The 19,613-nt window shown below is 50.3% G+C and overlaps 1 protein-coding gene across 1 annotated transcript; it reads right to left on the bottom strand.

The window, feature by feature from the left end:
- Window positions 1-8,509: 8,509 nt before the first annotated feature.
- Window positions 8,510-18,968, bottom strand: MYL4 (myosin light chain 4). Its single transcript, XM_070393177.1, has 7 exons — window positions 18,767-18,968; window positions 16,328-16,355; window positions 12,543-12,692; window positions 10,540-10,713; window positions 10,017-10,094; window positions 9,203-9,247; window positions 8,510-8,683 (listed from the first exon to the last, which is right to left on the bottom strand). Exons 1-6 carry the CDS (start codon window positions 18,881-18,883, stop codon window positions 9,219-9,221), a joined length of 576 nt encoding a protein of 191 aa, XP_070249278.1. The 5' UTR covers window positions 18,884-18,968; the 3' UTR covers window positions 8,510-8,683; window positions 9,203-9,218.
- Window positions 18,969-19,613: the final 645 nt, after the last annotated feature.

The following is a 19,613-nucleotide window of genomic DNA, read 5'->3' as shown; positions in this document are numbered from 1 at the left end:
TCATAACTTGGAGTTTCTGGGCTTTGGGGAGCCATCTTAGCAACTACTCCTAGATTTTTATCAAGGCAGTGGTGGCAGGATGAGCTCAGCCTTGGCATTTAACATTCATTCACAAGCACGTAGTGGGCACCTCCTGTTTGCTGGGCGCTACTCAGCATAGTGAGGGTGCAATTGTGAAGAACGCCAGACCCTGCCCTCCAAGAACCAGAGCCCAGAGGGGCCTGAGGCAAACCAGTTCCTTCTTTTTTTTAAATATATATTTTATTGATTTTTTTACAGAGAAGAAGGGAGAGGGATAGAGAGTTAGAAACATCGATGAGAGAGAAACGTCCATCAGCTGCCTCCTGCACACTCCCTACTGGGGATGTGCCCGCAACCAAGGTACATGCCCTTGACCAGAATCGAACCTGGAACCCTTCAGTCCGCAGGCCGACGCTCTATCCACTGAGCCAAACCGGTTTGGCCCAGTTCCTTCTTGGATGCATCCTCACGTGAGCCGGACCTTCCTCCGCTGAGAAGAAAATGTGAGGGCCCACGGGTCTTCCATCCCAGCTCAGCATACAGGGCCATGCCCACAGAGGATATCACGTGACTGCTCTCACCCCTGTCAGACCAAACCAGACCCTTTCCCCACCCAAACCCCAAGCCAGGAAGATGCCTCATTCTGATACCAGAGCTGCTGCTTGGCTTCTGGCCCTGAATTCCTGTTGTTTCTAAATCCCCGGGGACCCTTCTTGAGGCCCTGCTCCCGTGGATCCAAACTTGCAGCCGGGCTCAGGCCCTCTTTACTCTCCTTCTTAAGAGACAGAGGAACGTAAGGGTTGTCTGCACAATAGTTGGGTGGCCAGGGTTTGAATCCTACCTCCACCACTTGCTAGTTCCACGATCCTGGGCAAGTTACTTAACCGCACTAGGTTTTGTTTTCCCCATCTGTAAAATGGGGATTGGATGGAAAAAGTGAATGTAAGTCATTTAGCACAGGGTCTGAGTATTCAATACATGTGAGCTGTTTCTCCCCTTTAGGATCAACTCATCTATTCTGGATTTCAGTTTATACCCAAATTCTGCCTACCAGTCATAATTCCCACTGTTTCACTGTTGCTGCCTATCACTAGGCCCCCTGGGCAATGTTGGTCAAACTGGGGCAGAAAGATATTACAGGCAATGGGCAGGGTCCTAGCTAGGCAAACCGACCACCCTCTGACAGCCCCTGGGTCAGGTTCCCTGACCCTGCACCAACCCATGCTGATCCTTGGCTGCTGGGGCAAGTCTCACCTTGTCCCAAGTTCATGGACTCCTTTTCTTGTCAAGACCTAAAAGCATCAGGTCCCTGATCCCGTCAGAACCCGAGGACAAGGCACCTGGAGCCCCTTTTCTCAGGAAAAGCTTTCTCCCACCCTTTCACCCACAGGGCTGCTCTATTTTCAAGTCTTGACCACTTCCTGTCTTGACTATGACAAGAAGTTACCAGCCAAGCCCAGCTGACTCCTGAGATATGACAGCCACGCCGGAAAAACCTGGGCATTAGACCAAGGTCTGGGCCAAATAAAGGGCCCCTGGGATTCAGCTTTTCCCTGAAAGAATGACAAAGAGTGGGATGACTGTGAACGAAGCCTCAGATCAGCCGTATGCCTCACTTCCCCATGGCTCTGGATGTTTCCAACCCAGGAAGACCTGCAGTCCTTGACCCTGACCTGGAGGCCGTGAGGACTGAGGGAGGAGGAGCGGGAGACCCACACGTCCTTCACTCCGCCTGGGAACCCTGGCAGGAGAGCACCTCCACCTTGCTGGCCCTCCTCCTCCCTATCTCCTCTCCACCCCTCTTGCTCCATTCTCTTCCCTCGGGCCTCAGGCACCTGTGCCTACACCTGGGTAGTTACTCACAACTGCCATTCATCTGCCTTCCTGACCCACCCTGTCTTTGGTTCTTCCCCAGGAACCCTCACACCCATCCCCTACATAGAGGATTTTGTATGTGGTAAAACCTTCAGACTGGGGTCATCCTAGTTCATGAATGCCCTATTTTTCTAGAGTTTTCCTTTGCCCGGGTCACAAAATGAAGGTGTTTCCTACTGCTTCCTAATTTGACTGGGCAATCTACTGAGTAAGATTTCATCTAAGTTGGCAGAGTGGTGATAACTTTGCACCTGGCATTTATGAGGGCTTATTATGTGCCGGGCACTGTGCTAAATGTTTCATACCCGTTACCTTGTAAAATCTTCACAACTTCCTTAGAATAGGTATTGTTTTTATCCTTGTTTTATAGATGAGGACACTGAGGTCCACAGAGGGAGAGTCACTTGCCCAAGGTCACTGTAAATTGTAGTCCTCAGTTTCAAACCCTGGCATTCTCCATATCCAGGAGCCTTCAATGCCTACCCCCTAATAGGTGACTCATAATGGGCACTTGGGACACTGTAGCAAGTGACCATGGATACCCTTTGAGGTAGGGGGACATAACTGATTCTGATCAAGGGCACGTACCTCGTATCTCGGTTGCAGGCTCCATCCCTGGTCCTGGTCGGGGCATGTGCAGAAGGCAACCAATCAATGTGTCTCTCTCACATTGATGTTTCTCTCTGTGTGTCTCTCCTTTTCCCTTCCACTCTCTCTAAAAGTCAATGGGAAAATATCCTCAGGTGAGGATTAACAACAACAAAAAGAAATAAATTTAAAAAATAATAATTGTAGCATGTTAAAAGCTGGGAGATATACATGTTGGAATTGCTGAAAGTACATGAAATTAGCTACATAGGTATGACATAATCCCAGCCCTTTTTATCTGTGGTAATTTTTTTTTTAAATATATTTTATTGATTTTTTGCAGAGAGGAAGGGAGAGAGATAGAGAGTTAGAAACATCGATGGGAGAGAAACATCGATCAGCTGCCTCCTGCACACCTCCCACTGGGGATGTGCCCACAACCCAGGTACATGCCCTTGACCGGAATCGAACCTGGGACCTTTCAGTCCGCAGGCCGACGCTCTATCCACTGAGCCAAACCGGTTTCGGCTGTGGTAATTTTTTTAATTGTGTCTTTTATCAAGCTAGAAAACAAAGTAAAAAATATGGCAGTGATTATGTAGCAAGACCCAACAAATCCAAATGCTCAGAAAAAAAGCAATGTTGAAACACGTCCACCTGAGCTGCAAATCAAATCAAGCAAGTGACTCACTGCCTCCCCTCTCTACCCTCAAAAACTCTTCCTGCTCCATCTCTCCCCGCAATGACCCACGAGATGCATCTCAACCAGTTGCCCCAGATGCCACGAAGAAGAAACCAGAGAGATGGGTCACCAGGGAGGCGGGCCCTCATTCCACCTTCCCAGCTGGAGCCCAGAGCAGAATCCTCCATTTCCTTTGCGGTCGATTGTTAAACTCCTGCTCCTGGGAAGGGTCTGACTCACATCCCACTGCCGGTTCCTTCTCTTCCAAATCACCTTGGCACTTCTGCTCCGATGTGGTCACAGGCAGGTTTGATTTTCTTTGTAACCTGGCAGGTTTGTACCAAAGGAGCCACAGCGCATTGCCCTCTGCTTTCTGTGCATGCCTGTGATCAGGCCAGAGGACACACGACAGCCGGATAAAGACAAGGTTGTTTGAGGAGAGGGAAGAAAAAGTAATCAGACTCCTTAGAGCTGGAAGGGACTTCGGGCGCATCCTTGACTCTTTTACTTCAAAAGGAAATGGAAGCCTGGAATGAGCAAGTGACTTGATAGCTGTCAACCTGCACAGTATGGGGCTGAGGGGTCAGCCGAGGCAAGGGCTCTGTAGCTGGGGCTTCAGAACACAGGCCTAGGCAGCGAGAGGACTTGGGTCTGATTCCTGAAGCTTCCAACACACTCGATGAGGGCCCCTGTGAGGGCTAGTTAGTCTTTATCAGCCTCAGTTTCCTAGTTTGTAGAATGCGGGTAATTGCACCTGCTCCAGCGGGGAGTCGCTGGGAAGAGCATTGGGACAATGCCCAGGAAGCACATGGAAGAGCATTGGCACAGGGTAAGCACGCATAAAGGCAGTAAGGTCAACAACGATGAGCGCTATTTCTCTCTCCATTTGTCCCCCAGGTGTTTCTATTATTTGAGGGTTTCCCAAAAGAATAACAGTTGCTTCATTTTCCTTCTTCCGCTAAAGCTGTTCCTCTGCCTCAAATACCCTCCTCCCCGCCAGAGCTAATATGTATTGAGTCCTTAGTAATGTTACAGACACTGTTTTTAGTGCTTTACAGGTATTAACTCATTTGTAATAATCCAATGGGGTCAGGACTAGTATTTTCCGGATGTTATAGATCAGGAAGGTGAGGTTTGGTGAGGTTGAGAAACTTGCCCAAGGTTCACACAGCTCGTGTAGACCCATCCTGACCTGAGAAGACATTCTTAACTCTGCTGTCTACTGCCTCTATGTGTCAAAATCACCCTCTACAGTTTCAGTGCCAGCTCCTCCTCCTCCAAAGAGCCTTCTCTGATCTCCCAACTGGAAATAATCTTGCTTCTCTCTTTGAAATTCCCCCACTTCTTTGCTAGTAGCGGAGATCCTTTGCCTTCTGCTCGATATTTTTGTATTTGTGCACAGTGCATGGCTTAGCTTACCTATCAGTCTTGATATTCCTTGAGGGCAAGGACCAGGTCCTGTTTGATTTTATAAACTCCAAAGGCCTGGCAAAATGCCAGCTGCCATTATAAGAAATTAGACCCTGACCAAATATCACAAAGACTCAATTCTAAGTCAAACCCAAATCTCTCAGTGCCAGCAAAAAAAAAAAAAAAAAAAAAAATGCATTAAGTAAATGATTGTGAAACTAACCACCATTCAAAAGAGCTCTTTCCACATTCTCACTGGTGACCAAGATTTTGAATGCTTGATCTTTGACCTCTGGCTTCTCCTTAACATGCAGAGCACAGAGAGGCGAGCTGAGAGCTGAAGTGTGGGTGGAAATGGAATGGGAGCAAGGGTAGGGCCAAGGCAACCTTCTTTTGGACTCTGCTTTGAAGCCCAGGAGATGGAAGTTGAGGGAGCCCTGAGACCAGCGCTGCGAGATGGGCTGTTTCAAGTCCTCAGAAGTCGAGACCAAAGTTCACACGCCACAAAGAAAGCCGAGGCCAGGACATCATCCACTCTCTGTTCCTACACTGACCGTGGCCCTTGGTTACAAAATGAAATGTCTGTCCCTAGTAACACTATAAGAATTTATGTAAATGCAAAACAACTAAGATTTTCTAGAACGTGCACACACTCTCTTCGGTATGACCAAAAGTTTGTGAGATGGGAAGCATCTCCATTTGACACTGGACTCTGTTACAAGAAAAATTAAACAGATAGGACCGTGGGCATGACCTTCAAGAAGATTTACATCCACAAGGAGCCCACATATCTGAGGGAGGAAGCCCAGTGGAGGCCATTGGAACCTGATAAAGGAACAGAGGAGAAGAAGTGACCACAGGGATGTGGTTGAGCCTGTGGACCCCGGACTCCATCTGCAGGGAGGGGAGGAGGAATGCACCCGGGCAGATCCAACAGAGTCTGAGGCAAGATCCGGAGGAACGTGGTAGGAATCCTCATTCAGCTAAAAGTGAGGCCTCGAAAGAAGTACTAAAAGGTGGAACTTCCTCTCTAAACCTAAGTGTGACCCAAGGAACGGCTGGGGGAGAGGTGGAAATGAAGAGAGTGCTGGGAGAAGGAGACAAACTATCTGAGAGCACGTGGCTGCCCGGAAGGAAGGCTGGCCACAGCAGATGCAATGTCAAAACACTCAGGGGAAAGATAAACAGGATCCCACAAAGGCTCTGAGACAGCGGTTCTTACCCTTTTTTGAGTCTCTGACCCCTTTGAAAACAATATGAAAATTCTCTCCTTGGAAAAAGAGCATGAATGTCCCCACAAGGGTCTTCCTGGTAAAGAATCTCTGGTCCTATCACCAGAGGAATGGCTGGTACTCACAGCAGAACTGGAAACAACTGAAAAAGGAAACAGGTGGGGAAGGGGCTGAAAGATGGAGCTGAGGAAAGACAGTTCTGCAGGGTTCTTATCCGCCACGGGTGGAAGGAGGGGTAGCCAACAGCAAATTACTAATAAAAGTTGCGGCACGGGACTGTGAGAGCAGGCCAAGAAGGCATAAGTCTGAACGAGGTGGAATTTTTTGCTTCATGTTAAAATGAACAAAAAGAGGCTGTTCATAGCACCAAGAACAGGAAGGGCTGGCAGTGTGACATCAGCAGCACATCCCAACCTCTATTTTGACCTCAGTTCTGTCTTTTCTGTCAATGAGATTAATTTCCAAACTGTAACATGTGACACTACATTGCTAAGAAGAAACGGAGCCCATGGAATCACACACCTGGGCGTCTTATTGAAAGCATGCTGCTGCAATTGTGCCATCTAGTGGTAGGAGGCAGATATTGCATCATTAGTCATCTTCACAAACACACGTTCTACCTGAAAAGCCTTTTAACCTAGAGGAGGTCAAACACATGATGGCACTATGCTAAATGCTGCTCTCTCTCAGGTGATTACACTTTACTAGAAGTCTCCAGGCTCTCCTCTAGTTCTGATATCTTCAGTTCAAATTTGGTGATTGCATTAAGGAGACTAAATTATGGCCATTGCTAAGTAGCAGAGACCTCTGGCAGTGGGAAAATGCCAAAGGGTAGGAGGCATACTTCGGGCAGAAAGAGAAGTGCACATCAGGAGGTAGGAATAACAAGGATCAAGCAAGAAGGGAGGAGGAAGAAGAGGAGGAGGAAGAGGAGAGGGGGCAGAGCAGGGAGCTAACAGAGGGGAAAGAGGTCAGCTGGCTGCTGCAAGTGCTGTTCCTAGGAGACTGGGACAAATAAAGGAAGGCCTTAGACACTGACAGGAAGGTTTGAGAATGACCAGTGGGCCTTAGGGAGGTTTTGCAAATCCTAATTAGGGAAGATATTTTATGAAATTGGCATTTTCTGAATATTAATATTATGCTGTTGGTTTGCAAAGTGAACTCTGTACACGGAGGGCAAGGAGAAAGAGGCAGACCCTCCAGATCGGTAAGTAGCAGGTTTAATAAGAACGGGAACTTAGGTATGAGGCTTGTTTGGGGCAGCAGAAAGATAAGTAGATCTCGGCACCAGAATCTTCCAAGTTTATGTAGAGACTTTACTGGGGCTCAGTCACATACAGAGTCCAGATGGTCTCAACAACACATCGCACTTTCAAGGCCGGGTCCTTGAAACAGCTCCTAGTACTGGAACAGTGGGCAGAGTGTACACGCCAAGGACAAGGGAGGGGGTGAGGAGCCTCCAATGCCCTGGTTCCCCTCTAGGGTCAGCTGGCACTCACATTCTCTTGATGACCTCCTCCAGCTTGCCTCTCCATGCTCCCTTGCCCTCCCAGCCTGAGGTCTGTGCTCCCTCTGACCTGACCCTTTCCAGGGCCCTAAGCTGGAGCCCAGGGTATGGAGCCCAGGGTTTGAGCAGGGAGTCAGGGAGATGGCCAAAACATGCAGGGCTTTGAGAAAAAAGCTTTGTACCTAAAGCAGGGGTGGGCAAACTTTTTGACTCGAGGGCCACAATGGGTTCTTAAACGGGACCGGAGGGCCGGAACAAAAGCATGGATGGAGTGTTTGTGTGAACTAATATAAATTCAAAGTAAACATCATTACATAAAAGGGTACGGTCTTTTTTTTTTTTTAGTTTTATTCATTTCAAACGGGCCGAATCCGGCCCGTGGGCCGTAGTTTGCCCATGGCTGACCTAAAAGGTCACATCAACAAACAAGGACCATAAACGAAATGTAGTAACACATACAATAAAATACTTATTCAACCTTAAAAAGAAGAAAATTCTGAATATGCTAAAACATAGATGAACCTTGAGGACATTAAGTGAAGTGAAATAAGCCAGTCACACAAAGACAAATACTATCCAATCCCATTTAGATGAGGTATCTAGAGCAGTCAAATTCATAGGGACAGGAAGTAGAATGGTGGTTGCCAGAGACTTTGCGGGGAGGGGGTAGTTGTTGTTTAAGGAGTATAAAGGTTAAGATTTGCAAGATGAAAAGTTCTGGAGGCTGGTTGTACGACAGTGTGAATATACCTAGCACCACAGAATTGTACACTTAAAAATGGTTAAGATGGAAAATTTTATATTATGTGTATTTAACCACAATTTTTTTTAGGCAGCAAGGATCATATATCTGAGGAGTCCCTGGTGTCCCCAGAGCTCCTGGTGCCCCTCTCCTTCCTTGCCAGCTGGAGGTGGATAAGGTGGACAGTGAGCCTTGGAAAGAACAGAACTCCTCCTATTACCACTCCTCAAACCGCAGACCCTTCCAGAGCTCTCTGCTCGTGGTCTGACCCTCATGTTTCTAGATCCATGGGGAGCCCTTGTCTCCCGGCTCCCAGATACTACTCATTTCGCTGAGGAATACACATGAGGCCTCAGGTGACCCCCCCCCCCTCTTTCTCACACACACACACACACACACACACACACACCTAAATTAATTAGTGTTTAAAAAACAACTCAGAGACTGGTGGGTATCAGGGAACGCGGCCCAGCCTTGCTGGAGCTGTTTATTTGCAGGGAGGGCTATGGGCCCATGAGGCACTGGGGCTGTGGTGCAGTGATGAGTCCAGGACTCCCGCTCCAGCTCCGTCACTCAGGGCCTCTCACTAACTCACCCTGGGAGGGCTAGGTCCAAGGGCCAGGCACCTGGAAGAAAGTGCTAGATGGAAAGGGTATCTCTCCCTCCATACCCAGTCCCTACCCGCCCCATAACAGACCCCACCTCCCTGTCAGAATGGCACCAAGCCCAGGAGAGGAGAGAGTGAGGAACAAGGTCAAGGGCACAGGCCAGGGACCCTCCTCCCACCTGGGACCTGGCTTCCTCATCCACGGGAACCTGTACAAGCGGCCCCAGGCCTGAGGGAGAAAATGGTCTGGCCTTGAGAGACCCTGGGAGAGGCAGGAGGATGTGGCTGATGAGAGTCAAGGTAGGGTGCAAAGGCCAGGGAGGACAGGAAGCTGGGCGGGAAGGGAATGGGGAGAGGAGACAGGAGCAAAGCGGGTGGAGAGGAGATGATGGAAGGGACTGGGCTGCGCTCCAGCCATCAGCCCCTGCGGTTTCCTCTCCGGGGTCAGGGCTGGGCCAGAAGAGTCTGGGGCATGTGATGTTGTTCCAAAGCCCCTCTGTGGCCCCAGAAAGGACCAGGTTCCAGAGGTTGTACTCACCCTGGAGGGGCCTGCTTCACCCCGACATGATGTGCTTGACAAAGGCTGGGAAAGAAGACAAAAATCAGCCATTGGCCCTGGCTGGTTTGGCTCAGTGGATACAGCGTCAGCCTGGGGACTGAAAGGTCCCGGGTTTGATCCCAGTCAAGGGCACATGTCTGGGTTGTGGGCTCGATCCCCGGTGGGGGGTGTGCAGGAGGCAGCCAATAGATTCTCTCTCGTCATTGATGTTTCTATCTCTCTCTCCCTCTCCCTTCCTCTCTGAAATCAATAAAAATATATTTTTTTTAAAAATCAGCCCTTGAAGTTGGCCCTTCTCAGCTCTTTATTGCCCTCTTGGCCCCTTAAACCTCTTCCCTCCCCCCTATATTGCCTGACTTCAAACCTTCCCACTATCCCTTCCCCAGACTGTGGTTCTTTCTCTTATTTGGGGATTGGTGGAAGGAGCTGGAAGAGGGAAGAGACCTCAGCTGTGCTCTCTGTCCACTCTGTGCTGATACTCAACATAAATGAAATACATTACCTTTACTAGACCCCACAACCTTGAGAAAGGTACCTGCATCACCCCATTTCTCAGAAGAGAAAACTGAGGCTCAGAGAAGGTAAGTGACTTAATCAAGGTGATATAGCTCATATATCACAGATCTATCTCCAAATTTCATGCTTCTTCCATTATACCAGGATGGAAAGGAACAACACCAAAGCCAATCTGGTGGCCATGTCCACTAGTTCCTGGATCTGTTCTACTCTGCAGTCCACCCGGCCCACACTGTGCTTGCCTGGGTACGCGGGGAAGCGAGGCATGACCCGATACCTTCGTAATTGATGCAGCCATTGGCATCCTCCTGCCCAGCTAACAGCTGCTCCACTTCCGCCTCAGTCATCTTCTCTCCTGGGGTGGGAGGTAGGAGGCTCTTAGTTGCAGATGGCAAAAGGAGGGACAGGAAAAGCCCAAACACCCCCTCAAGTCTGAAGGACTTCCTGACCTGGGAAGTGGTCAGACCATACCTCCCCCAAAGGCACTGGAGAGTGGAGCCAAGGGTCTTACGGCCCTTCCTAGACCCCCAGGCCTCTCCCTCTGCCTTGCAGCTCTCACTGGGTGAACAGACCAGGGCCCCAGTGACCAAGGCAAAGGTAAGGATAGGAACCCTGGGTCCCACCTCTCAGGCCTCAGCGGTCACCCCTGCTCTGCCAACCTGCTCCCCTCTTCTTCCAAACCCAGCTGGGGCAGGGAGCCAGGTCTGGACCAGGATGTGATCCTTAGGACGCAGGGACTCCCCAAACCTGCCCCTGGACACCTCCCACCCCTCCACTCTGCTTCTGCCCGGCTGGCATACCCAGGGTGGCAAGGACATGGCGAAGCTCAGCGCCCATGACCGTGCCGTTGCTCTCCTTGTCGAACACGCGCAGCCCCTCCACGAAGTCCTCGTAGGTGCCCTGCTCCTTGTTGCGGGAGATGTGCTGCAGGATGGGCAGGAACGTCTCAAAGTCCAGCATCTTGGCATTCATCTCTGCAGGTGGCAGGGGAAGGAAAGAGAAGTGACCTGAGCAGAATCGCAAGCGGAGCAGAGGGGCCTCCCCCCAGCTCTGCCTAGTAGGACTGTCCCTGGCAGCATCCAGGGCTTGGCTACAGCCACTTCTGGGTGGGACACCCAGCCAGTGATCCTGGAGGGCCCAGAGCCCACAGGAGCAAGGCAGGAGGCTGGCTCCGCAGCATTCTTCTCAGTGAAAGGGCAGAAGCGAAAAGGAACCACCAGACCTCTGAGCTCCAGGTGGCCAGCCAGGTGGGGAGCTGAGGGTGGCAGCAGCAGAATCTGAGGGGCCCAACTGAGACTTCAGACATGTGACAGACATACAGTCACAGAGGCAAACTGCTAGGATTGCAAAAAATTTTTTTTTATTTTTTATCACTCAGCATTTGGGGTTCATTACTGGACCACGTTGACTAGAGCTATCTGAAGCAATAATTTTTATAAATTTACAATTCTCTTATGACTAGTATACTTCTCCCCCATTGTAGTGTGTTAAAAAGCTTCAATTTAATACAGTGGTTCTCAACCTTGCCTGCACATTAGAATCACCTGGGAATCTTTTTAAAATCCTGATTTCTGGGCCTCATCCTCCAGAAATTCTGTTTCTTTGTTACTAATGTTGTAGCCCCAACCCATAACAAAGAAACAGAATTTCCGGAGGATGAGGCCCAGAAATCAGGATTTTAAAAAGATTCCCAGGTGATTCTAATGTGCAGCCAAGGTTGAGAACCACTGATTTAATAGATGTAAACCATTTAAAAAATATTTTTTATTGACTTTAAAGAGGGAGAGGGAGAGGGAGAGAGAAAAAAAACACATCAGTAATGAGAGACTCATCAATCAGCTGCCTCCTGCACCCCCTCCCCACAATGGGGATAGAGCCAGCAACCCCAGGCATGTGCCCTGACGGGGAATCCCATCACTTCCTGGTCCACAGGTGGATGTTCAACCACTGAGCCACACTGGCTAGACTCTTTTATAACAACCCAGAAACCCCTCCAAATGGAAGTGCTCAGATATCTTTTGACCCCTGAGAAGCCCTGCTGACCTGAACAAGCTCCTGGTCCTCTGGCCCTTTCCTGCCCACATCCTTCACCCTGCACTGGTGTCTTCACCAGCAAAAGGAGGAGGGGCGGGGTCAGAACAAAGGAAGGGGCAGGGGACCAATGCAGGGCCCGGGAAGCCTCCAGAGATGGCGCACCCTGGGTGGGGTGCTCCTGCCATGTCTGCCTGGCCCCACCTAGTGCCAGGACCTCTGAGCAGCAGGACCTGTGTGAAAGGACTGGGGCAGGAGCAGCTGTTAACTTTACTGCCTCACATGACAGATGACATTCACCAATGAAACACACTCCCTTGCACCACTTTCTAAACTCCCATTGGCCGAATGCAAATGAGGGAAAGAGGCCTCATTCTAGAGCTAATCTTGAATCCGCTCTAATTTATATTAAATGAGTAATTTGCCACCCTCAGTGCTCTGACCATTATCAGACACAAATTATTGGTGATAAAACTCCCAAGGGTCACAGGATATCTCAGTGCTGTGACGCCTAGACGAAGGGCTCCCGGGTGGGGAGTGGGGGCTGGTGGTTAGTTATCAGATTCCCACCAAGCCTCCCTCCCCAGTGTCCCTGGCACTCTTGAGTGTCAGAGGAGGATAGGATGTCGCTTTGCCCTCCAGGAGCAAGGCCAGGCCACATTCTGCAAGGGTCAGCTAAGTGGGAAGGGAGGCTGGTCGTGAAGGGATACAGGGGAGAAGGGAGGGAGGGGCCCACAGGAGGCAGATCTGGGCGAAAGGCCCAGCGGCTGACCTTCGGGCTTGGGCTTGCCCAGGACGCGCAGCACCTCCGCGTTGGTGGGGTTCTGGCCCAGCGCCCGCAGCACGTCCCCGCACTGCGCGTAGGCGATCTTCATCTCCCCAGTCGGGGTCCGGTCGAACAGCGAAAATGCCTCTTTGAACTCTGCGGAGAGACGACCCAGCTCAGCCCCCTGGGCCAGGGGAAGGCAGGGGCTGGGGGCTGATCAGCCTCCACCCGGGCTGAAGGGCAGCCCAATGTGGCTTATAAAATGTGTCAATATTTCCCTCCCGGCTCCTCCCTGGAGCCCACACCCACCCTGTTTTCTGACAACTAAAGGGGAAGCCTAGGGCCTCCGTGACCTGTTCCAACGCTGGGTCTGGGATCTCTGCTATCAGTCGGTTGTCACATAATGAATGTCTCCCCTGCTTCCAGCCCTCCCAGCCACCCATCCTTCCCAGGCGCAGGTGAGGATCCTGACTGTTGAACATGTCAGGGAAGTGAAAGCAGCACTGGTTCAGGGTTAAGAACTCCTGGGTTCCCTGGCTTTGCAGATCTCGGCAGGATAAGCCTGGCGGGTCTGTTTTCCTGGCACCACGGGGAGCAACAGCGCCACCCACCGGGCACGCCCAGTTACTGGGAATGTCAGAGGAGATGGCAGCATGTGGAGGCACTGCGAAGTGATCATACCTGTTCAAAAGTCAGCTAATTAATATCAGTACTTCCTGTTCCCGGCTAAAAGAGGGCTCCCAGGCCAGACAAGACGACATGGTGGAAACAGACCTTCCGACTCTGCCACTGACCAGCACATGGCCTCAGGCAAACCACTAACCTCTGAGTGTCCTCTTTTTTTTAGCTCTAAGTGGGGATACAGTTCACCTGAGTGGGTTGCTGGGGACGATGGGGATTTCCTGGTTCTCAAGCCAGCTTAGATCTACAAGGACTACACTTCCTGAAGGGATCAGGGCAGGTGTCCACGGGGCCAGGCTGAATTAAGACACTCCTGGGCCCTTGCAAAGAACCTTAATTCCTCACTAATTTGGATTCAAGCAGTTCATTACTGGGGATAATTTGAACTGGGAATGGCATTGAAGTTACCTTATACTATCCACAGAGAAATTGTTTACTAAGCAGATTAACAATATAAGCCAAAGAAGAATGTGTAAACTTCTTAGGAGAAAAGCTGTGTTTAATCCTCTCCAAGTACGTTAGAAACAATTACTTACTGAGAGGCTGCATATGGATTACTTACAAATCATTCCACATGTCAAAGCTGGCTCCCCAAAATGTTTACTTGCACCCCTTTATTAGGCGTTGGATGAATTTAAAAGATAGAAACTGCATGTCTGTCACATTATTAAATAATTGAGTTCAAATTCCATTTTCATTGCTTACTAGCTGTGTGACTTTGGGAAAGTAAATATTTAACCTCTATAAAATCTCTTCTATAAATGGCACCTGTCTCACAGGGTCTTTTAATTACATCCAAATTAAATACAATAATTTATGTAAAAACCCTTAATACAATGAATGGCACATATTAAATCCTCCAACAATGTTATTAGTATTATTTTACTGAGTTTAATCCTAATTTTACCATTTAACTATGTGACCAAGTCACTTAACCTCAATAAACCTAGGTTTCCACCTCTATAATAAGGAAATAACACCAATCTCACATCTGTGTTGGAGGGTTTAATTTGTTTTTTAACTTTTGAAGCAATTAGCTTGCCTTTCAGCACAAATTCAGTGCTCAATAAATACATATTTGTTAGTTGACTCTGAACTCTGACTTTTTTTATCTTCTCCTGGTTCACTCAAACGAGTCAGGTCGAATCTAATAAAAGAAGGAATCTCCTCATAAAAGAAGACTATAATGATACCTCATAGGAAGATGGAACACGAGGAGGAAAGGAATAAGAATAACCTATGACTTGAGTACTTACTGTGGGCCAGGCCCTGAGCTGATAATTTTTCATGGATTATCTCATGAATCTTTACAAAAACCTTATGCTATCGGTATTATTGCCCTCATTTTGGACCAATGCAGATGTGACTTCTGACCAGCTATCAAGGAAACCAAGGAAATGGTGAGGAGGAAGGAGAAGGAAGAGACTTGCAGCAACTGCTAATGCTCCACCCACCAGGCACTCCCAGTTACTGAGAGTGTCAAATGAGATGGCAGTGTGTGGAGGCACTCTGCTACATGATAATGCCTGTTCAAAAGGAATTACATACACAGAAAAACCACACACTGAAGTTTAGCATTGATACCAGAGAAAAACAAAACCAGGGTGACCTTGAGGTGTCTGAGAGGTGATGCTGATGGGCTCGGAAGAAACCTTTTCTCAATAGTCTGTAGCTTGGGAGAGCAATGAGCAATGATGGTAACCCCTTTCTAGAAGGACATGGAAATCTGGAGAGGGCCCAGAGAAGGAAGTCAAAACACCAGAAAATGGGCAAAGGGGCAACCGTCAAGTTGGAGGGTGGGTGGAGATCTTGAAGCTTGTCTTGAAGCTACACTTTACATAAGATTGAGAAAAATAAATTGTCTTCATCAAAGATGGAGAAGCATTGCTAACGGAGATCACAGGTGGACTAGGGCAACCCCAATCACTGTTGGCCCTGCCACCATTAGTGGGTGAGCATCTTGGCAGATTTCAGGAGGAAGGAAGAGGAAGCTGGTAACCCAAAGGAGGGCTTTCCAATAACAGGAACAGGAATGAGGGCTTTTAAATACGTTAGAGAGTAGATTTGGGGGGTAGAGGAGGAAAAAGGCATTTTTGCTATGCATTTATTATGTTCCAGGTGGTCTGGCAGAGCAGTTAAGAACTACTAGTTGATCTGGAATCAGATTGCCTGAATTTGGATCTTGACTCCACTACCAACTGCCTGTGTGAGACTGGGCAAGCCACCCAACTTCTCTAAGCCTCAGCTTTGTCACCTGTAAAATGGGGTGGTAATAGTCCCCATCTCTCAGGGTTGTTGTGAGAATTAAATGAGTTAATGCAGGCTCAAGTAATAACATGTCGTAGGCAAAAGTGAGCAAATGGCAAATCAACACCAAATATGTTTGCTATTATGATAATGACTAGAGGCCTGGTGCACAAAATTTGTGCGGGGGGGGGGAGGGGGAGTGGGAGGGGGGTATGTCCCTCAGTCCAGCCTGCACCCTCTCCAATCTGGGATCCCTTGAGGGATGTCCGACTGCCCGTTTAGGCCCGATCCCGATGTGGGCCCAAATGGGCCTAAACGGGCCTAAACGGGCAGTCAGACATCCCTCTCACAATTCAGGACTGCTGGCTCCCAACCGCTCGCCTGCCTGCCTTATCACCCCCTAACAGCTCCCCTGCCAGCCTGATTGACACCTAACTGCTCCCCTGCCAGCTCGATTGCCCCCAATTGCCCTCTCCTGTCGGCCTGGTTCCCCCCCAACTGCCCTCCCCTGCAGACCTGGTCTCCACCAACTGCCCTCCATTGCTGGCCCGGTTGCCCCTAACTGCCCTCCCCTGCAGGCCTGGTTGCCCCCAACTGCCCTCCCTTCCAGGCCTGGTCCCTCCCAACTGCCCTCCCCTGCAGGCCATCTTGTGTCCACATGGGGGCAGCCATCTTGTGTTGGAGTGGTGGTCAATTTGCATATTACTCTTTTATTAGATAGGGTGGTGATTACTATTATGGTGATGACAACAATTCCTCCTCCTCCTCCTCCTCCTTCTTCTCCTCCTCCTCCTCCTCCTCCTCTAGGAAGAGAGGGTATGTGTGGGTGGAGGTGGGGGCGGACGGGAGCTGTTAGTACTCACCTTCTATCTGGTCAGCAGTGAAGTCTATCTGTGGGGAGAGAAACAGAGGCGTGAGAGCGCCAAAGGTTTCCAAAGGGAAGCAGAAGTGGCTTCCACCGCAGTCAGGTCACCTCCAACAGGCCCCTGATGAGGAGGGAGGAGGCTTCGGGCTAGAGGTAACACACCAGCCCCTGATGAATGGGACACGACTGACAGGCTGTAAAACAATGCAGCCTCCAAGCCTCTCTCAGCACCACTTGTTAAGTGGTGATTCCAGTGAAATGCCCTGGATAACTCTAGAACCTACACCCACTCCCTACTGTAATTTCTTTGTGTCAAATGTGAATTCCTTGTCCTATCGGCCATAAACTGACCTCACTTTCATCCCTTCAGACTCTCCCTGCTCCACAATCCTCCCACAGCCACACCTCCTCTCCCTTTGGGCACCTCCACTCCTCACCCTTGGCCTCCCTTTCCTTTTTTCTTTTCCTTTCTTTCTTTCTTTCTTTCTTTCTTTTTCTTTTCTTTTTTTTTGTTTTTTTTTGTTAATCTTCACCAGAGGATATTTTTCCCATTGATTTTTAGAGAAAGCGGAAGGTAGGGCGGGGAAGAGTGCCCAGACAGGCCCAGGACCAGGCCTGCAAGTGGTGTCCCACAGGAGTGGCGCATTAGGAGAACAAATCAGAAATAAAGGTGTCCTACTGGGGAGATAGTCAGCTTTCCTTTTTATTTTTTAATATATTTTTATTGATTTCAGAGAGGGAAAGAGAGAGATAGAAATATCAATGATGATAGAGAATCATTGATCGGCTGCCTCCTGCACGCCCCCTACTGGGGATAGAGCCCGCAATCCAGGCTTGTGCCCTTGACCGGAATCAAACCCAGGACCCTTCAGTCCACAGGCCAGATAGTCAGCTTTTCTTGCCAGGCTCTGACCATAGAGTGATGGAGGACCTAGAGTACCTGCGGGTGTTCTTCAGACCCTACACTATGCCTCAGTTTCCCCAGAGTGGTGCCATAACCGAGCTCAGGGATGGGGCAACTGCCTTCCTCTCTTGGCCAAACCAGTTCTGCTTAACTCCTGCCCCTTGGCGGTATCGCCACAGATCAACCCAGGGTCCTTGGCCCAACTGCAGGGTCTCTGGGGCTGTGGGGGCCGGGAGGAACCTTAAGAGGGCCAGGGAGGGTCATCCAATGAGAGCTGGGGTTTTCATCTCCTGCCTACTTGTCACAGAACCTGCTCCTGGGCTTTTAATTTGCTCTGGTTCCTCACCACCCAGCCCTGACTTGAGGCTGATATTCCCAGGGGCCCACCTCGCCCAACCTGTTATTAATAGCTCTTCATACCAGTGGCCAGTTGCCCTTTTACATTCCGGTGCCAAGGCTTAAAACTGCTTCGCTCTCCAGAGGCCTCTGACCTGCTCCTTCCTAGGCCTTTCCCCTCCCAGTTCCATTCCTTCGGCAGCTGCGCCCGGAGAGCGGGGCGGCCTGAAAGGACTGAGTCAGCGGCAGGGCCTACACCAGCTCCAGAAAGAGGAACCTGCCAATGTCAGGGGAACAGGGCAGGACAGAGAGGGAATGGGGCTGGGGTGGGAGAGGAAGCAGGGTCAGCAGCCTCACCAGGTGAGAGAGAGGGTCTTGGCTGGGGTGGGCCAGTGCTCTGCCGATGCCAGTTAGGGGCCCAGGCTGAGGCCACAGAAGGAGCTGCCCACCTGGTGGGGAGGAGGCGAGGGAACCAGGTTTCTCTCACCTCATCTTTGAGAGTGAAGCCTTCCCCAGGCACAGGGAGCACACTCCCTCACTGCGGATGTCACTGACTCCACATTCCACTGGCAGTTACATTATGTGTCCTTTTTCCATGTAGAAAACATCCTACCTCTGGGGAAAGGGTCAGTCACTTTCACTTCACTATGGTGGCCTCCAGAGTGCCTTCAAAAGGTTGAATGGCCCTAATCAGTTTGGCTCAGTGGATATAGCATCGGCCTGCGGACTGAAAGGTCCCAGGTTCGATTCCAGTCAAGGGCATGTACCTTGGTTGCGGGCAACATCCCCAGTAGGAGGTGTGTAGGAGGCAGCTGATCGATGTTTCTCTCTCTCTCTCATCAATGTTTCTAACTCTCTATCCTTCTCCTTTCCTCCCTATAAAAAAATCAATAAAATATATATTTTTTAAAAAGGTTGAATGGTTGCACTTCCCTGCCATTCCCAACTCTGCTGGGCAAGTTAGGGTGACAGAGCAGCGCTTTGTCAGACAGAGCAGAAACCCGTTCTTCTTGAGGGGCAAGACCTACAACCCAAAACCCCAGTACCTGCCCCACTGCCCCCCAGGACTGTGATCTGAGGCATGGACCCCATAGCCTCACCCGAGTCCAGCCTCCTTGAAGTAGGTCTCTAAGCTTCAGGCCAATAGAGCCCTGAATGCCATCCCCACCCCTATCCCAGGGGCTGAGGCTCACTCACCTTTACACTCTTGGGGTCAAAGGCAGGTTCCTTGGGGGGCTCGGGAGCTGGGGCAGGGGCTGGGGCTGGGGCTGCCTTGGCCGCTTCCTTCTTGGGCTCAGGCTTCTTGGGAGGCATGTTGCCTTGCAGAGAGCTTTAGTGGAGGTGGCACCTAGGAAGGAACCAAGAGCTGTGGCACCTGGGAAACGAGACGGGAGACTGGGCTGCCTCCCTCCCCTTTTATCCTGGGCAGGAACCCCCACAGAGGGCCTGGGTGAGAGCAAGAGCAGCTGCTACTGACTATAAAAGGAAGAAACACCAGCAGGGGACAGCTGACAACTGTGTATTGTCACCAGGTTTGGTGCTCCCAGCCCCCTCCCCCTCTCCCCACCCTTCACACCCCTCACAGCCTCTACCTCTGGGACAGGCTGACCCCTTCCTGCCAATTGGTGGAAACCCAGAGGGGCCAGGAAAACAGGCCCTTTCAAAAATGCCAGCGTCCGGCCAGAGAGATGAGCTGACTTGAGCAGTTGATAACCCTCACACAAAGCCCAGGGGAGGGTCAGGCTTTTTTTAGCCCCTCCTGCGCGGAGGCAGCCCACTGCACATTCCTTTGAAGCCAAGATCCTTTAAGCTGAGAGCCACTCTGGGGCCTCGGCTCTGTCCTGAGGCTCAACTCTCAGGCCTGAAGCCCGGAAGCAGCAGCTGGTCCGGCCGATGCACACTGTCCCACCCGCCACCCCCCAATCCACAGGGTGAATCCTCCATCTTCCAGAGCAGGCACCCTAGGAACTCCAGGGACCTCGGGTCCCCACCAACCTTATTCATTCACACAACAGGTATCGAGCATTTAACATAGGCCCGGGGG

The sequence above is a fragment of the Myotis yumanensis genome, unplaced genomic scaffold (genome assembly GCF_028538775.1).
Source record: "Myotis yumanensis isolate MYYU_CA2020_CCGP unplaced genomic scaffold, mMyoYum1.0.hap1 SCAF_16, whole genome shotgun sequence".
NCBI lineage: Eukaryota > Metazoa > Chordata > Mammalia > Chiroptera > Vespertilionidae > Myotis > Myotis yumanensis.
Note: the sequence above shows the minus strand (reverse complement) of the source record. Positions and strands in the feature narration are given on the sequence as shown.

Excerpts from the sequence above, each read along its gene's own strand:
- MYL4 (XM_070393177.1), bottom strand. The coding sequence starts at position 18,883 with ATGCCTCCCAAGAAGCCTGAGCCCAAGAAGGAAGCGGCCAAGGCAGCC. Across the intron at positions 10,714-12,542 it reads GGGCAAGCCCAAGCCCGAAG|AGATGAATGCCAAGATGCTG; the intron begins GTCAGCCGCTGG and ends TGCCACCTGCAG. Across the intron at positions 9,248-10,016 it reads TGGCTGCATCAATTACGAAG|CCTTTGTCAAGCACATCATG; the intron begins GTATCGGGTCAT and ends CTTCTTTCCCAG.